Raw genomic sequence first — 16,734 nt, 5'->3', positions numbered from 1 at the left:
TAAATCTTTCTATAATCAAATCAAGTATTGCAAAAACTGGGGGAAAAAAACTGGTATGTTTATCATTTTCCTGAATATGGTAGTCCCGTTACTGGATGAAAAACTTTAAACAAGCAACCAATACAAACAAAATCTTTTGTCAAGAGAAGCTACTTGCTATTCACTTTATTCAGTAGCACATTGAACATCAGCAAGGTTTAGCCCATGTTGAGGAATTGTATTCTATTATTTAACTGTCCCAGATGTTATTCCTATTTTAATAAAAGACAAATGCCACACATCTTCAGTCAGTCATTATTGATAGCCAAAACGATTGAGATTCCATAACTTCTGAGGCACAAAGACACAGCAAGAACTCCAGTGTCATCTTCAAGCAATGGTGAAAACAAAAGTTTAATCATTTTAAATTCAAGCAGTTTACCCTAATTCAAGCAATTTTACCTTAATGCTGTAGTTTCCACTGAATAGCTACTCTGCATAAAAAGCAGCAACATGTTGATTGGAATTCCTATATCTTACATAACAATAAACATGCCAGGCTTGTAGTTACTTGCAGCTGAATGCATACCTTAGGCGAACATAAATCTAGATTAGAGAATGAAGATTACATTCCCATGAGTTACACTGCATAGTTTAACACGAACACAACACCAGCAGTGACAGAAAACTCCATAAATACACATGATTATAACAACTATTATAACAACTAGCAGATTAAAAATCCAATCACACATCAGATACCTTGAGCTGTTCATCTACAACCCGAGTGACCTCTCCAGCCATGGATTCCAGTTTTTCCTGAATGGGGTTTGATGAACTGCTGATTCCTGCTGCCCAAGAAGCTCCTCGCAGGTGATAAAGACTTGGCAACAGCTAAAGGCACAATGTATTTCATTATGAGAAGAAATGGTATCTGAATTAAATATTTGTTTACCCCCCTACGTTTAACAAAACTATAGTAGAATGATGAATGCAGTTGTTTGGTTTCCCAATAGCTTAGCTGGTTTACCCAGGGGCAGTTGAGCAATGCATACCAGCATGTCCTAGATTAAATCCATTATAGCAGCCAAGTCAAGTCTTACACTGGAATATCAGCTGCTTGGAGTGAGTCTTCACATATGACCAGTGCCTGCTAAGACATATTTCATAGAGTAACCACTATGCTCAAGACGGGAAGAAAGAAAAATGGAAATAAGTGAAAAATATATTGCAATAACCATTTGGGCAGCATTTTCCCCCATTTATCCTGCATAACTTCAGACTATCAATAATCAGATCACAATGTCCATCTCCCCGCAAAGTCTGTACATCTTGAAATTTTAACATTAGTACAAGGTATTGTTCTGTTAACAATTATTTATCATTTACTGCAGGGAAGATGTTTAACTTAGGTAGGGTAACAGCTAAAGATGCTTCTTGTAGGGGCTTCCTCCGCCATCTCGCTGAACAGTTCTTGTATTAACATAGAAAATAAATAGCTTCCTTTAAGTCTTATGCAACTTGATTCATCATGATTAGAACGCGGTCATGTCTCAGGGATGTTTTACTTAGGCAAAAATAATTACATAATGGCAAGCAAAGCCGAGGAAGTCCTGTGTTTCTGCACTATGATCTGTGATCATGGGGGTCTCAATTGTCACCCTTTACCGCTGTTACCCTCACATACAGTACATGAAAATTCATCAAAAAAACAAACTGAACATAAATTACAAACTTTGTAGTAACTCAAATTATTGCTTTCCATCAACATAAGATCACAAGATAACAATAAGGAGGGGCATTCAAGTGATTTTGATTTCTCCACCTAGAATGATCAGACAGCCTGTCTCCTGCCCCCAATCCTGGCATCCATGGTTCTTCAAATATTCTGCGTTTTTCCTCCACTACCCTAACTGGATATCCACTTCAAGCTTGAAATGTTCTGACAGTCCTAAATTTACCATTTACTTGTTTGAACACATGCTCATTTTGCCTTTCTTTTATGGTTTAGCTTGAGGCACCGTTCAAGGTTTACCATTTCTTTTTATTCCCTTAAAATTGTCTACAAGGTTACCCTCTCAGTCACTTCACTCAAGGCTGAAAGGCCTAAGTTTATTGAGTCTTTCCTCATAACTCAGTCATCTGGCCCAAGGGAATCAAGTCTCATGGTTTTCTTGGGGCTGTCTCTGGTGCTTGAATGCATCGCTTGTGTCTCAGTGATCAGAAACAGACACGACTAAAGATGCAGTCTAACCAGAGCATTTTAAGTATGGCTTGTGCCATAGTTCACATTTTGTTTTCTCTGTTAGTTGCTACTCCATGACAATTGGACATTGGCCTTCTTGGCATCGAAGGCACCATCTTCTCAAAGGCAATTAGGATGGGCAATAAATGCTGGTCTTCTCAGCAATGTCCACATCCCATGAACGATTAAAAATGTTAATTTTGTTAAAACCCCTAAATTTTTCAATGCTACTCAGATATTTGGACACCATTCCTGAAATGCTTTATGTCTCATCTCTTTCCAGTGCAGTATATTACACCTGTATTAAATTCAGGGGAGACAGTGCATAGTGGTAATGGACTAGTAATCCAGAGGCCCAAGCTGATGTTCTGGGGACATGGGTCCAAACCTCACCATGGCAGCTGAAGGGAATTAAATTCAATTAATAAATTTAGAATATAAAGCTAGTCTCACTAATAGTGACCAAGACAACTAGAATCGATTATTGTAAAAAAAACATAATCTGGTTCACCGACATCCTTTAGGGTAGGAAATCTGCCATTACCTGGTCTGGCCTACATGTCACTCCAGGCCCACAGCAGTGTGGTTGACTCTTAACTATCCTCCAGCAAGCCAGTCAGTTCAAGAGCAATTAGGGATGGGCAACAAACGCTGGCCTTGCTAGCGACACCCACATCCCATGGAAGAAGAAAGAGAAAAAAAAATCTCTCTGTTCCACATGTTTACATTTTTGCACAACTCATTTTGTAGTCCTTAATCTACAGCTTTAGCTTCATCTGCCCCTCCATGTTTGGCATCATGAAGTTTGCACTGAGGTTCAGAACATAAATTAGAACAGTTAGGGTGCCAATACTGATCTTTGAGGGGCTCCCCTCAGGACTTCCTCAGACCTAACTCTAACAAGTACCTAGATAAAAGCAAAATACTGCGGATGCTGGAAGTCTGAAATAAAAACAGAATCTGCTGGAAAAATCCCAGCAGGTCTGACAGCTTCTGTGGAGAGAGAAACAGAGTTAACGTCTGAACTGACTCTTCTTCAGAGCCCATATGGACTACTTCGAGTCTGTAAGGCTCCTCTTTTCCTCTGAAGAAGGGTCATACGGACTCGAAACTTCAACCCTGTTTCTCTCTCCACAGATGCCGTCAGACCTGCTGAGTTTTTCCAGCATTTTCTGATTTTATTTCTAACAAGTACCTATTGCTTCTAACCAAAATTTTTAATTTACAGTATGTATAATTAAATAGTCAAAACAATAATATATGCCCTAATAAAAACAAAGTGCTGGAAATACTCAGCAGATTCTAGAACACCTGTGGAAAGACAGAGTTAAAGTTTCAGGTCGATGACCTTATAAGAGAGCTGGGAAAAGTTAGAAACGTAATAGGTTTTAAGCAAGTGAAAAGGGAGAGGGTGGAAAAAAGAGCAAAAGGGAAGGTCTGTGATATAGTGGAAGGCAGGAGAGATTAAATAACAAGAGTTAGTGGTGAAAAGCCAAAGGGAACGGCAATGGGCAGGTGAAGAAATAAAAGATATGTCAAAAGGAGGTGCGAATGGCAGAATTATGTAGAGCTGCTGCCCGAAAGCAAAAAAACAAGAGAAAAATGCAAGTACAGCCAGAATCTGCAGAGAAAGGAAAAAAAATGGAGGCAAAGGACACAGTCCCAAATTGCTGAACACAATGTTGATTCCGTAAGGCTGTAAAGTTGAGGTGCTATTCCTTGAGCTTACATTGAGCTTTATTTGAAAATTGTAGAATGCTAAGGACAGAGAGGTCAGTGTGAAAACAAGGTGGAGAATTAAAAAAGTAGGAGGCCAGAAACTCAGGTAAAACTCATGGTCAGAACAGAGGTGTTCCACAAATGTCACCCAATCTGCATTTACTCTCCCCAGTGTTGAGCAGACTGCACTGTGAACAGCGAATACATTGTATTAAGTTGCAATAAGTATACACAAATCACTGCTTTGCATGGAAGGAATGTATGGGGCCTCAGGCGGAGAGAGAGAGGAGGTTAAAGGACAGGGATTGCATTTCCTCTGCTTGTGAGAAAAGGTGCTATGGGGAGAAGGGTTTTGGGAGTGACAGAGGAGTGGACCAGGGTGTCATGGAAGGCATGGCCCCTTTGGAATGCTGAAAAGAGAGGTGAGGGGTCCAATTCTACCTCCTTTGCAAGACCCAAAAACAGGACTGCTCTGGTAGATCTATCATTTCAGCCTGCTCCTGCCCCACTGAATTGGTATCTTCCTATCTTGACTATTTTTTTTCTCCTCTTGTCCAGTCACTTCCCACCTACATCCCTGACTCGCCCTATGTCCTCTGTCACTTTAACCGTTTCCAATTTTCTGGCCCTTATTGTCTCCACTATGAGTGTCTAATCACTATACACAACCATCGCCCACCAGGATGGATTGAGGGCTCTGCGCTTCTTCTTTGAGTGGAGGCCCAAACAGTCCCCATTCCATCACCATCCTTCTCTGTCTGGCTAAACTTGTTCTCACATTGAATGACTACTCCCTCAACCCCACTTACTTTCTCCAAATAAAAGGTGTTGCTATAAGTACTTACACGGGTGAAGAAGAGTGGAAGGCAATAGTAGTAAGGGATTCGTTAGTGAGGGGAGTAGATAAGCACTTCTGCGGCCGTAGATGTGACGATGGTATGTTGCTTCCCAAGTGCCAGGGTCAAGGATGTCATGGAACGGCTGCAGGGCATTCTGAACAGGGAGGGGGGAACTGCCAGAGGTCATGTTGGGACCAATGACATAGGAAGAAAGAGAAATGAGGTCCTACAAGCAAACTTTAGGGAGTTAGGTAGGAAATTAAATAGAAGGACTTCAAATGTAGCAATCTCCAGATTACTCCTGGTGCCATGCAGTAGTGAGTATAGGAACAGAAGGATAGAGCAGATGAATGCGTGGCTGGAGAGATGGTGCAGGAGGGAGGGCTTTAGATTCCTGAGGTATTGGGATGGTTTCTGGGGGAGGTGGGACCTACACAAGTTGGACGGGTTACATCTGAACAGGAACGTGACCAACATCCTCACGGGGAGGTTTGCTAATGCTGTTGGGGTGGATTTAAACTAAATTGGCATGGGGAATGGGATCCTAAAAATTAGTTCAGAGGGGAGAGAAGCTGAGATGCAATTAGAAGTTAAAACACTAGTGAGTGAGTCTGGCAGGCAGAGGAAATATAGGCTAAATAAGAAAGAAGTGAGTTTAGCAAGGCTAAATGTAATATATTTTAATGCAAGGACCCTGAGGAATAAGACAGGTGAGCTGAGGGCACAGATAGGCATGAGGAAGTGTGATATCGTAGCTTTGACTGAGACTTGGCTAAAAGAAGGGCAGGATTGGCAGCTCAACATTCCTGGTTATAGGGTATTCAGACGAGATAGAGAGGGGGACAGGAGAGGGGGTGGGGGGGTGGGGGGTGGGGTGATGTCGCAATATTGATCAAGGAATCAATTATAGCAGTGAAGAGGGATGATATCCTGGAAGGATCGTCAAATGAGGCCATATGGATAGAAGTAAAAAACACAAAAGGGGCAAACACGCTGTTGGGTGTGTATTATAGGCCCCCAAGCAGTCAGGGAGAGATAGAGGATCAAAGATGTAATAAAATTTCAGAGAAGTGTAAGAAAAATATGGCAGTAATAGTAGGGGATTTTAACTACCCAAATATTAACTGGGATAGTTTTGGTGTGCAAGATAGGGAGGGAGCAAAATTCTTAAGCTGCATCCAGGGTTTTTTAGCCAGTACATAGAAAGCCCAACAAGGGAGAAGGCAGTTCTGGACCTAATATTCAGAAATGAGCCCAGGCAGATGGAAGGCGTATCAGTAGGGGAGCATTTTGGAGATAATGACCATAACTCAGTTGGATTTAGGATAGTTATGGAAAAGGATACGGTTGAGCCGGGAATAAAAGTTCTAAACTGGGGAAAGGTTAATTTTACTAAGATGGGATATGATTTGGCCCAAGTGGACTGGGAGCAGCTACGTGCAGATAAAACTGTGTAAGAGCAGTAGGAGGCATTCAAGGAGGAAATAGGGAGAGTGCGGGGCAAATATGTTCCCGTAAAGACAAGGGGTGGGGGAAGTGGAGAACCCCGGATGACAAGGGACATTAAGGTTAGGATTAAGAAAAAAAGAGAAGCTTATGGCAGATACCGAGGGCTCAATACGGCAGAGTTCCTAGAGGAGTATAAAAAGTGCCGGGGGTGGGGGAACTTAAAAAGGAAATTAGGAAAGCTAAGAGAGTGCATGAGAAAGCATTGGTGGGTAGAATAAAGGAAAACCCAAATGGGTTTTTTAAATATATAAAGAGCAAGAGAATAACAAGGGAAAGAGTAGGGCCAATTAGGGATACTGAGGTAATGTGTATGTGGACCCGGAAGACGTGGGTACTGTCCTCAACGAATACTTTGCGTCAGTCCTCACAATGGAAAAGGACGATGCAGGTATAGACATCAGGGTGGAGAACTGTGAAATATTAGAGGAAGTTAACAGAGAGGGATGAGGTACTAGCAGGTTTAGCAGCCTTAAAACTGGATAAATCTGCAGGCTCAGATGAGATGTATCCCGGGCTTTTGAGGGAAGCAAGGGGAGAGATATCAGAGGCCCTGGTAGTAATTTTCAAATCCTCTCTGTCCACAGGTGAGGTGCCAGGAGACTGGAGGACTTTATTAAAAAAGGGAGGAAGGGATAGGCCAGAAAATTACAGGCCAGTCAGTCTAACCTTGGTGGTGGGGAAGTTACTAGAAAGAATTCGGAGGGACAGAATATATCTGCACTTGGAAGAGACATGGATTAATCAGGGATAGTCAGGATGGATTTGTTAAGGGAAGATTGTGTTTGACAAATTTGATCAAACTTTTTGAGGAGGTAACCAGGAGTGTTGATGAGGGTAATGCATTTGATGTGGTCTACATGGACTTTAGCAAGGCTTTTGATAATGTTCCTCATGGCAGACTGGTCAAGGAAGTAAGAACCTATGGGACCCAAGGCAAAGTGGCACGTTGGATCCAAAATTGGCTGAGAGGCAGGAAGCAGAGGGTGATGGTAGAGGGCTGTTTCTGTGACTGGAAGTCTGTTTCCAGTGGGGTTCCGCAGGGCTCGGTGCTGGAGCCCTTGCCATTTGTGGTGTACATAAATAATTTGGACTTAAATGTAGGGGGTATGATCTAGAAGTTCGCAGATGACATGAAAATTGGTAGGTGGTAAATACTGAGGAGGATAGCCGTAAACTGCAGGATGATATCAGTGGGCTAATCAGGTGGGCAGAGCAGTGGCAAATGGAATTCAACCCATAAAAGTGAGAGGTAATGCACTTGGGGATGGCTAACAAGGCAGGGACTACACGATGAATGATCGGACCCTGGAAAGCACTGAAGATCAGAGGGACCTTGGTGTGCATATCCACAGATCCCTGAAGGTAGCAGGGCAGGTAGATAAGGTGGTTAAGAAGGCATATGGGATGCTTGCCTTTATTTGCTGAGGCATAGAATACAAGAGCAGGGAGGTTATGCTGGAATTGTATAAAATGCTGGTTAGGCCACAACTGGAGTTCTGCGTGTAGTTCTGGTCACCACATTATAGGAAGGATGTGATTGTACTGGAGAAAGTGCAGAGGCGATTTACCGGGATGCTGCCTAGGCTAGAGGGTCTGAGCTATGAGGAAAGATTGGATAGGCTGAGGTTGTTTTCCTTGGAATGGCAAAGGTTGAGAGGGGGCCTGATAGAGGTGTATAAGATTATGTGGGGGATAGATAGGGTGGATAGGAAGGCATTTTTTCCATTAGTAGAGGGGTCAATAACCAGGGGGCATAGATTTAAAGTAAGAGGTAGAAGGCTAAGTGGGGAGCTGAAGAGAAATTCTTTCACCCAGAGGGTGGTGGGAGTCTGGAACTCACTGCCTGAAAGAGCGGTTGAGTCGGAAACCCTCGTAACATTTAAGAACTATTTAGATGTTCACTTGCGTTACTGTAGCCTCCAGGGCTATGGGCCTAGCACTGGAAAATGGGGTTAGTGTAGTCAGATCTTTGTTGACTGGCACAGACACGATGGGCTGAATGGCCTCCTTCTGTGTTGTAAACGTCTATGAGTCTATGAATCTAAGTTATGCTAAACCTGTATCAAACTTAGTTAGACCACATTTGAGTGTGCTGAGTGCAGTTCTGGCCACGAAATTATAAAAAGGATATAGAGGCACTGGAGAAGGTGCAGAAGATTTACAACAATTATATCAAAGAAGCGTGGGTCTATACATGAGGAAAGGAAGGACAGGCTGGGTCTCTTTTCTCTTGAAAAAAGACTGAGGGGTGACCTAATATAGGTCTTTAAAATTATGAAAAGCTTTGATAGAGTGGATACAGAAAGAATGTTTGCTCCTGCTGGGAGGAGCTTAACTAGAAGCCTTGAATACAAGATGATCACCAAGAAATCCAATAGGGAATTCAGAAGAAACTTCTTTACCCAAAGGGTGGGAAGGCTGTGGAACTCGCTACCACAGGGAGTGGTTGAAATGAATAGTATAGAAGGGGAAACTAGGAAAGCAGATGAGGGAGAAAGGAAAGGAATGGATGATCACAATAGTAGATTTGGATGAGAAAATATGGGCACCCCCCTTCAACTCTTTATCTAGTATATTGGTGACTGCAATGCCGTTTTCTGCTCTCACCCTGAACTGGAAGCTTCCATCAAATCGTCTTCCAATTTACATCTTTCTCTCACCTTCACATGGTCCATTTCAGCCTCTTCCCTTTCCTTCCTAGACTTCTGTGTCCCCATTTCTGGGCATAGGCTATCAACAAATATTTACAATAAGCCCAATGACTTTCACAGCTCCCCCAACTCCACTCCATCACATCCTGCTTCCTGTAAGGACTCCATTCCATTCTCCAAGTTTCTACATCTCAGTTGCATTTGTTCTGATGATGCAACCTTCCATTCCAGGGTTTGTGACATGTTTGCCTATTTCTCCCCACAGTTGACAGGGATTTCAACCACGTTTATCCCATTTCCTGTACTTCTGCTCTCACTCACTTCCCTTTCTCTCAAAACCATGATAAGTCATGGCTACTTTCTTCCCATGGGTTTTCTTTAATGAAGTCCAATGTGTGACACAGGTCTTTTCATCAGCATTAATTTACTTTACCAGTGTGAGAAATTCAGAATATGATTTAATTTCAAGAATGTTAATTTTCTGCTTTGCCTCAGCAAGGATGCAAAAACATTCCAGTAAAAAATTAGGACCAAAAACCTTGTCCTTCTTGATGTTTAGAACATTATTCTACCATACTTCCAATGGGTAATAAAGAGTAGCAGATTTAGGGAAAGAAGCAGTGCTGTTTGGCAATCCTCAATATTCTATAATTTGCTTGCTTTTTTTGTCAGTCCGAACTCCCCTGACAGACTGCAAAGTGATGGCTGAATGCTTGGTGTCATTCGTTATTAGTGACAGGAAACTTTAGGGACTGTGTCGCTGCCTGTTAAATTTTCATATTAAGATTTTAGAAGTTACACTACAAACCAATGAGACTAGAACAAAAGCATTTAATAAAATTCATGCTGACTTGGAAAATCAAACCAGGCTAATGCACAATACCACTTTGATACAGCCTTTTGTCACTGATCCCCAAAATACTTTAGGAATTCTAAATGCAACAAAAACGGCAATTGACTTACTTACTTTTGGTAAAACAGTGGCCCTGTCGATAATAATGAACAACAAAGAAAAGGGCACCAGCAACACACACTAGTCTGCACCATGAGAAAACCAAAATTTTGTGCGCATGGACCATGCCAGTTGGAAATGAACAGGGGCAGGGAAATTTTGCTGGAAGCAACAGGCCCTACAATTAGTTGTGATAATAGAAATAATTCATATTTAAAATGCCTTTTTAAATGCTTCATTTGTTGAAATGGACAGAAATTTTAAAAAAAGCCATTGAACGAGCACTGTCCAGCTGAAAAAAATGCATAGACGGAAATAACAATCAGCAAAAGAGTAGGGAGAATGTAGCAGTGAGACAAAATAGGTTCAGGGTTAATAATGAGACTGGAATTTTGATAGGGTCTGTTTGGTTCCCCCTGCATTGATGTGAATTCAGCATTGAAGTTATAGTGAAGGAACAATCCAAATCTTGATGGAGTCTATATTGTTGATAACTCTGTAGCTGATGCAATGAAGACAGCTAGCCCATCTCCCTTAGGCAGCTGACTTGTAAATCTCTCATTGCAGGATGTCCCTAAAGTTCACAGCTGTAGTTCCACCAAAAGTCCATGAAAAAGATGAGCCCCACATTTGGCAATGCTGTGTGTGCTCGGTCCAAAAAGGTGTTCACCCATAAACCTTGCCTATGCACAGGGTATTCACAGATTATCTCTGAATGAAGAATCATAAATTGATGCGCCATGAAACTTTCAGTGCAAAATGCATTCTTATATACATTTAATTGATGAAAAAAAATAAACGTCTCACCGTTTTGGAGTTTTTGGCATCTCTCATGAAGTTTTCAGCTAGTCGCACGTCCTCTTGAACAGTATCTGCACCTGAATATCTCAATGAGTTGAGGTGATCCTGCACTTTTACACACATCCGGTCAATCATCTGTTGACAGAAGCAGCATCCAGAAGCAAATGTTACAGAGAACAGATTGGACATGAGTCTAGCTGCTCGAGAGTTTCCTGCTCAAGATCAAGTTATCAGATTCTTGGATTGCCTGGAACTATTTGTCCCTTATAAGTAAATTACAAAGACCAAAATAGTCTATTATGCTTTCACTTTCTAGCTAGCTTTCTTTAAATTGAATAGCCATTTCTCTTGTAAATGCTTTATGGATTTGTTCTTCAGTTCATAAATTTCTGACTGTATGCTTCGCGTTATAATCCTGAGAACAGCATTCTTTATATCATTATCCATAACATCAGCTGAGCTAATGCAAGAAAATGCTGCAAGAAATTTTCCACATAATGGTGTTGAGAGTCAGCCAGCCCATTCATTTTCACTGTAATTGGTTAACAAATACACAGATAAAATAAATATCACACCCTTCTTTAAAATTTGGAATAAGGTTAGAGCTACTTCTTTGATCACTCCTTACTATCGCTATCACCCACCACCTGTACCTCAATTAACTCTCATCATTCAATTATCATTCCTTGTACCAATGCTAAATTTTTTTCCCCCCCTGAAGCACAATCCCCCCAATTCCCTCGTCAAAACTTCAATCTTAACAAGTCTCGGCTGAATTCCTCAATCTTTCCAAATTGTTGTCCGATTTCTAATCCAACTTTGTCTAAAAGATCTTCAAATGCATCAGTGTCATTCTACTGCCTGTTCAGCTTTGTAACTGTTGCTGCTTGGGTACTTTCAGTATGGATTCCAGCCATCAATGGCAGCCAATGTGACCACTGTTTGCTATCCCTCCTTGACCTCTCCACAGGTACCACCCTACCTCCACTCTAGTCTACCTTCAAAGTGGTGTTCTCTCATGGTTCCATTCTTGGTTTTTTTTATTCTTTCATGGGATTTGGGCATCTCTGGCAAGGCTGTTTGCTGTCCATCCTTAATTGACCTTAAGGGGGTGTTGGTGATTCACCTTCTTGAACAACTGCAGTCCACATGGTATAGGTATGCCCACAGTGTTGTTATGGTGTTCCAGGGTTTTGATCCAGTGACAGTGAAGAAACGGTGATACAGCTTCAAGTCAGGATGGTGTGTGGCTTGAGGGGGGTGGAAGCTGCAGGTGCTGCTCCCATGCATCTGCTGCCCATGTCCTTCTAGGTGGTGGAGATCACAGGTTTGGAAGGTGCTGTAAAACAAGTTGCTTCAGCGCACCTCATATATGGTACACACTGCTGCCACTGTGCATCAGTGGTGGAGGGAGAGAATGCTTAAGTTGGTGAATGAGGCTGCTTTGTCCTGGATAGTGTCAAGCTTCTTGAGTGTTGTTGGAGTTGCACTCATCCAGGCAAGTGAAGAGTATTCCAACTCACTCCTGACTTGTACCTTGTATATGGTAAACAAGCTGTGGGGAGTCAGGAGGGGAGTTACTTGCTGCAGAATTCTCAGCCTCTGACTTGCTCTTGTAGCCACAGTATTTATATGGCTGGTCCAGTTCAGTTTCTGGTTAATGGTAATTCCCCAGGATGTTGATAATGGGAGATTCAGCAATGGTAATGTCATTGAATGTCAAGGGGAAATGGTTAGATTCTCTCTTGTTGGAGTTGATCATTGCCTGGCACTTGTGTGGTGCAAATGTTACTTGTTTCCAATGAAGTTAGTTCACTTTCTACAATGTTTTCTTTGCATCCGGAATGCCTTTAAGATCCGTTGTTGATACTGTCATTTCTTTTTATTTTACGTAATGTTCCTTAGGGACATGACCCATAAGTGTGAGATCAGGTTCTGCACGTTTGCTGATGGTACCGAACGCTACCTCTCCTCATAAATTGTTAATTCCAGAGCCGCCACCATGTTGTCTGATTGCCTGTTGGTCATCAAATTTTGGACGAACCAAGACTTGCAGCTGCTTAAATTCATTAAAATTAATGTTACCTTATTCAGCTACTGACAGAAACATCATGCCAAGTCTGACCATCTTCCTGATTCTCTCAAGCCACTAACTCAGATATGCAATCTTTGATGTCCCGTACAACCACAAACTTGAATTTTAAACTCTGCATCTGATACACTGACAATTTTGTTTATTTCCATCTGCTGTTTTATACCCAATGCTCATCTGTTCCACTGCCCATATCCTCGTTCATTGCTTCATTTTTTTTATCATTTGGATTTTTCCAATTATCTCTTCGCTAGGCTGTTCAACCCTACATAGAAAGCGAACTCATATAGAACTCTTACAGGCCTGTGTCACTGAGATTAAAATCTCAAACTCACATACACATCCCTCAATCACTGGCTCCAGACCATCTCTGCAATCTTTTCCAGCATTATATCTCAGTTTGCACCCTATGTCCCTCTAACCCTAACGGCATAGCCTTTGGTCACCATGCTACGGCACTCAAACATTGTATCTAAATCTCTGGTTCATTAATCTTTCCCTCCTCATCAAAATGTACCGCAAAATGCCTTTAACCATCTTCTCTCTTACTCCCTACCCTATGTCCATTACTTCTCCTGCAAAGCACATCGGCCATAAAACGCATTCGACAAATTAAAATTGATATTGAATAATAAGAGAACAAAATTTCACCAGCAATCTAACAAAGCGTGTATGTTCCATTAAAATGGCAAACATCGATTTTCAAACTAGAATTCTGCATTTTATCATTAACCCACAGGCTTGTCAAAGAATGGACTTGAAGTTGCGATTGAAGAGAAACCATCCATGGCTGAGATAAAAGAACAATTCAAATATTAGCTGCAAAAACAAATACTAGGCAGTCAATTCTATTTTAGTACATCAAATATGAACAGGTAATGGTAGGCAAGGAGGTCAATTAGCTCAGTTGGTTGGATGGCTAGTGTGTAGCTCAGAACAACACCAACAGTGCAGGTTTGATTCCCATCCTGGCTGAGGTAGGCTTGGGGCTTGCCTCCTCGCCCTGACCCCGTGCGTGGAAGGTAATGGAAAACCACCACTGAAAAAAAAAAACAGCCAAGAAAATGGCTCAGGATGAAACACTAGCAGACAGTGAGCCAAGGACCTGGATTCAGGCAGAGCACACATGAATGAAATGAACGGTAGGCAGAGTGTACATGGTTTTAGTGGGCAAGCATGCTCTTAACTAAAAAACTGGATCAAATGTTCTTTAGCACTTTTAAGTTAGTTTGACAGTCTGAAATGCAGCTGTAGCAAGTGACAAAAAGGTTCATCCAACAAAGGAGCAGAGAATATTTTCAAACGTGCTTGCAGACTCTGAATTATTTACTGGCTACAGTCATATGTGACTGCCTCTTCACCTGCTGTGTAGTGCTGGTCACAATGCCCTGTTGTAACCTGTAGGCCTGTTCCTGCAGATACTTCCTGGTTTCATGATTTCGCAGCAGGTAGTTCTCAATCTAGAATGAAGACAAATAATAATTTAAAAAAAGACCTTTTCACATGACCATTGCTTACTATGGCTCAGAGGCATCAAAACATATCAGGAAAAAATATTGAGAGATTCAGTAAAAAATGCATTTCCCTTGTGCAACCGCAATAGCTGTATCTGTATAGGAAATGATTGGTTCAAATACCAACCTACCCTGCCAACATGATCAGGGTTCAGAGCACAAGAACAATTTGTTATCATCTAAAAGGACTTACAAAGGACAAGCCGTTCTGTGAAACAGAACTACTCGTCCGGGGTGCCCCTCTTCAATAGCATTTCCCTATTTAGTCTCTGAAATGTTAAGTGCAGTGCCAGCAGAAACTGATCTACACCAGTTGTATTGTTCTTTAACAAATAGTCCATATCTATTTCAGTTAGAAGATATGACTGTCGTATAACCAGCCTTCTGGTTTCTATTTGGATCAATTTAGTGATATGCTATTAGTCAGGCCTAGGTCAAGTCAGAGAAACACCTTTCGTCTTTGTTAACAGAAGCAGGAAAAACAAACTAATACTTAATAAAACTTGCTTTGAAACTCAAGTTAAGGCTAGCTGTGCATACAAGCATATAAATCTTATCTCAGTATAGAGTGAAGTGCTGTTATGATGATCAAAGTCTCTACAATGCATACAGCAATCATATACATATGTACACACATTATATATCTATATCATTTAACATTCAGAATGGGCCTCATTTATTAGGCTTTCATGAAAAGGTTTTACTTTCCAGATATTATATTATCATTCACTTGGATCAAATTATGTAGAATAATTATAGTTACTGCTCCGAAACTATACTTTAAGTCTTAAAAACAATAGCAAGATCAAGTGATAAAATTTGGACTTTCAACAAAAAGACAAATGCCAAGTAATCAGTCAGCCGAGAATGAGAGCTGAGGAACAGGAAAGGAGATGAATTTCCACGTGGGGGTCAAATTGCACCTAAAGAATGAAGGAGATCATTGTCTAAGGTGATCTAATATTGAAAGATATCTAACTGAAGGTCCTGCCATGAGCAGGCAACTGTTTCAGTGCAAACTCTCAAAACAGCCCCTAGAAAAGTAAATGCAACAGGAAAATGAAAAGAACAGGGCAGCAGATCTAGAGCAAACTTAACCTGATATCAGTTGACACACTGGGTGAAATTTAGTGGCGGCAACATGGGTCCCACCCGTCGGTTGGAGAACCAGTGGGAGCCCTACATCGCCTTTCCACGGGAGGCCCAACGCTATTTTGAGGTTATAGGCACTTACCTGGACAATGCCTAGCCTCCCAGTGAATTAATGCCCCAGTTGGACAGATATCTGCTGCCCGAGAGCTGCTGGCTACTCAGACGCCGGCAACTCTGCAGCACTGCTGGTATTGCACTGGGGCTGACCCAGGATCGGGGATGGATCATCTGGAGATAGATAGTTGGGGGCAGGATGGAGTTACCAGGGAGCAGCAAGGGCAGGGGTTGGCACCCACCCCCAACACACTTCCTGAAGCCTGGTCCTGCGAACGGGCACAGAGTACCGCTGAACAAGGGACCTCTTGAAGGCCACAGGCAAAGCCGACAATGTGTGTTGAGTAGCCACCCCAAATGGCAAGCTCCCCTACCACCCTGGTTCAATACCAGCGGCGGCGGCAGGAGGCCCTTAACTGGCCACTTAAGAACCAGTTGGTTTTCGAGCTGGAAGGTCGCGGCAAGCCATCCAGCCCCAAACTTAATTGGAGGGAGGTGGGAATGGGGTGGGATCTCCAACCTGCACACTCCCACCCAATCACATGGTACTTCCATGCCTCTGAATCTGTCTCGGGGTGCGGAGGAGCATTAAATTCCACCTATTGTATGTGCTTGCATAGCAACACTTCAGCATGCAGGCTTTACTTAATGCTTACAGTTAATTCATGAAGAAAATCGCTGGATAGTAAGGTTAGTTCACCAAAACAACAAATGTTGTCAAATGGAAGTTTGGGCCCTATCTGAGACAAAAAGTCGAATTGTCATGGAGTCCGAATTGATTGAACAGTGAACCCCAAGAACTTTTTATTTTCTTGCTGAATATATAATTGCTAGAAATATTACTGACTAGAGTTTATGGAAAATCTTATTTGTCTAAATGGAAAAATATACAAAGGCTATCAGGTATCATGGCCCACACTACGCTGTCTTGATAATCTTTTATTCCTAAAGAATTCTATGAATTTCATTTATGAATAACCACACCTTTGAAGTTAAAGCAGGCACACTCAGTGCAAAATCTATTTATAAGAATAGATCCGTTTTCCATTGGAGGCATTTACTTTGACACAAGTACAATAGTATAATGGTTATGACATTGGCCTAACAACTCAGAGGTCGTGGGTTCAACTCTCACCATAGCAAGTTGGGAAATTGAATCCAAAGAATCTGGTCATTTTTGGGCTCGTACAAGGTAAAGGTGTCCATTAATTTTTCTTTAAAAAAAGC

The 16,734-nt window shown here is 41.8% G+C and overlaps 1 protein-coding gene across 4 annotated transcripts in view; it reads right to left on the bottom strand.

The window, feature by feature from the left end:
* The window catches only part of LOC144679016 (F-actin-uncapping protein LRRC16A-like), a 431,407-nt gene that overhangs the window by 97,338 nt on the left and 317,335 nt on the right, over positions 1-16,734 (bottom strand). For all 4 annotated transcript variants that reach the window (XM_078539233.1, XM_078539234.1, XM_078539236.1 and 1 more), the window contains exons 24-26: positions 14,149-14,247; positions 10,702-10,830; positions 742-873 (exon numbers count right to left, since the gene is read on the bottom strand). In XM_078539233.1, coding sequence (XP_078395359.1) covers positions 742-873; positions 10,702-10,830; positions 14,149-14,247 — 360 coding nt within the window. The remainder of the gene's footprint in view (positions 1-741; positions 874-10,701; positions 10,831-14,148; positions 14,248-16,734) is intronic.

Source organism: Cetorhinus maximus, chromosome 3 (genome assembly GCF_964194155.1).
Source record: "Cetorhinus maximus chromosome 3, sCetMax3.hap1.1, whole genome shotgun sequence".
NCBI classification, from domain to species: domain Eukaryota; kingdom Metazoa; phylum Chordata; class Chondrichthyes; order Lamniformes; family Cetorhinidae; genus Cetorhinus; species Cetorhinus maximus.
This window is presented reverse-complemented; position numbering and strand designations above follow the sequence as displayed.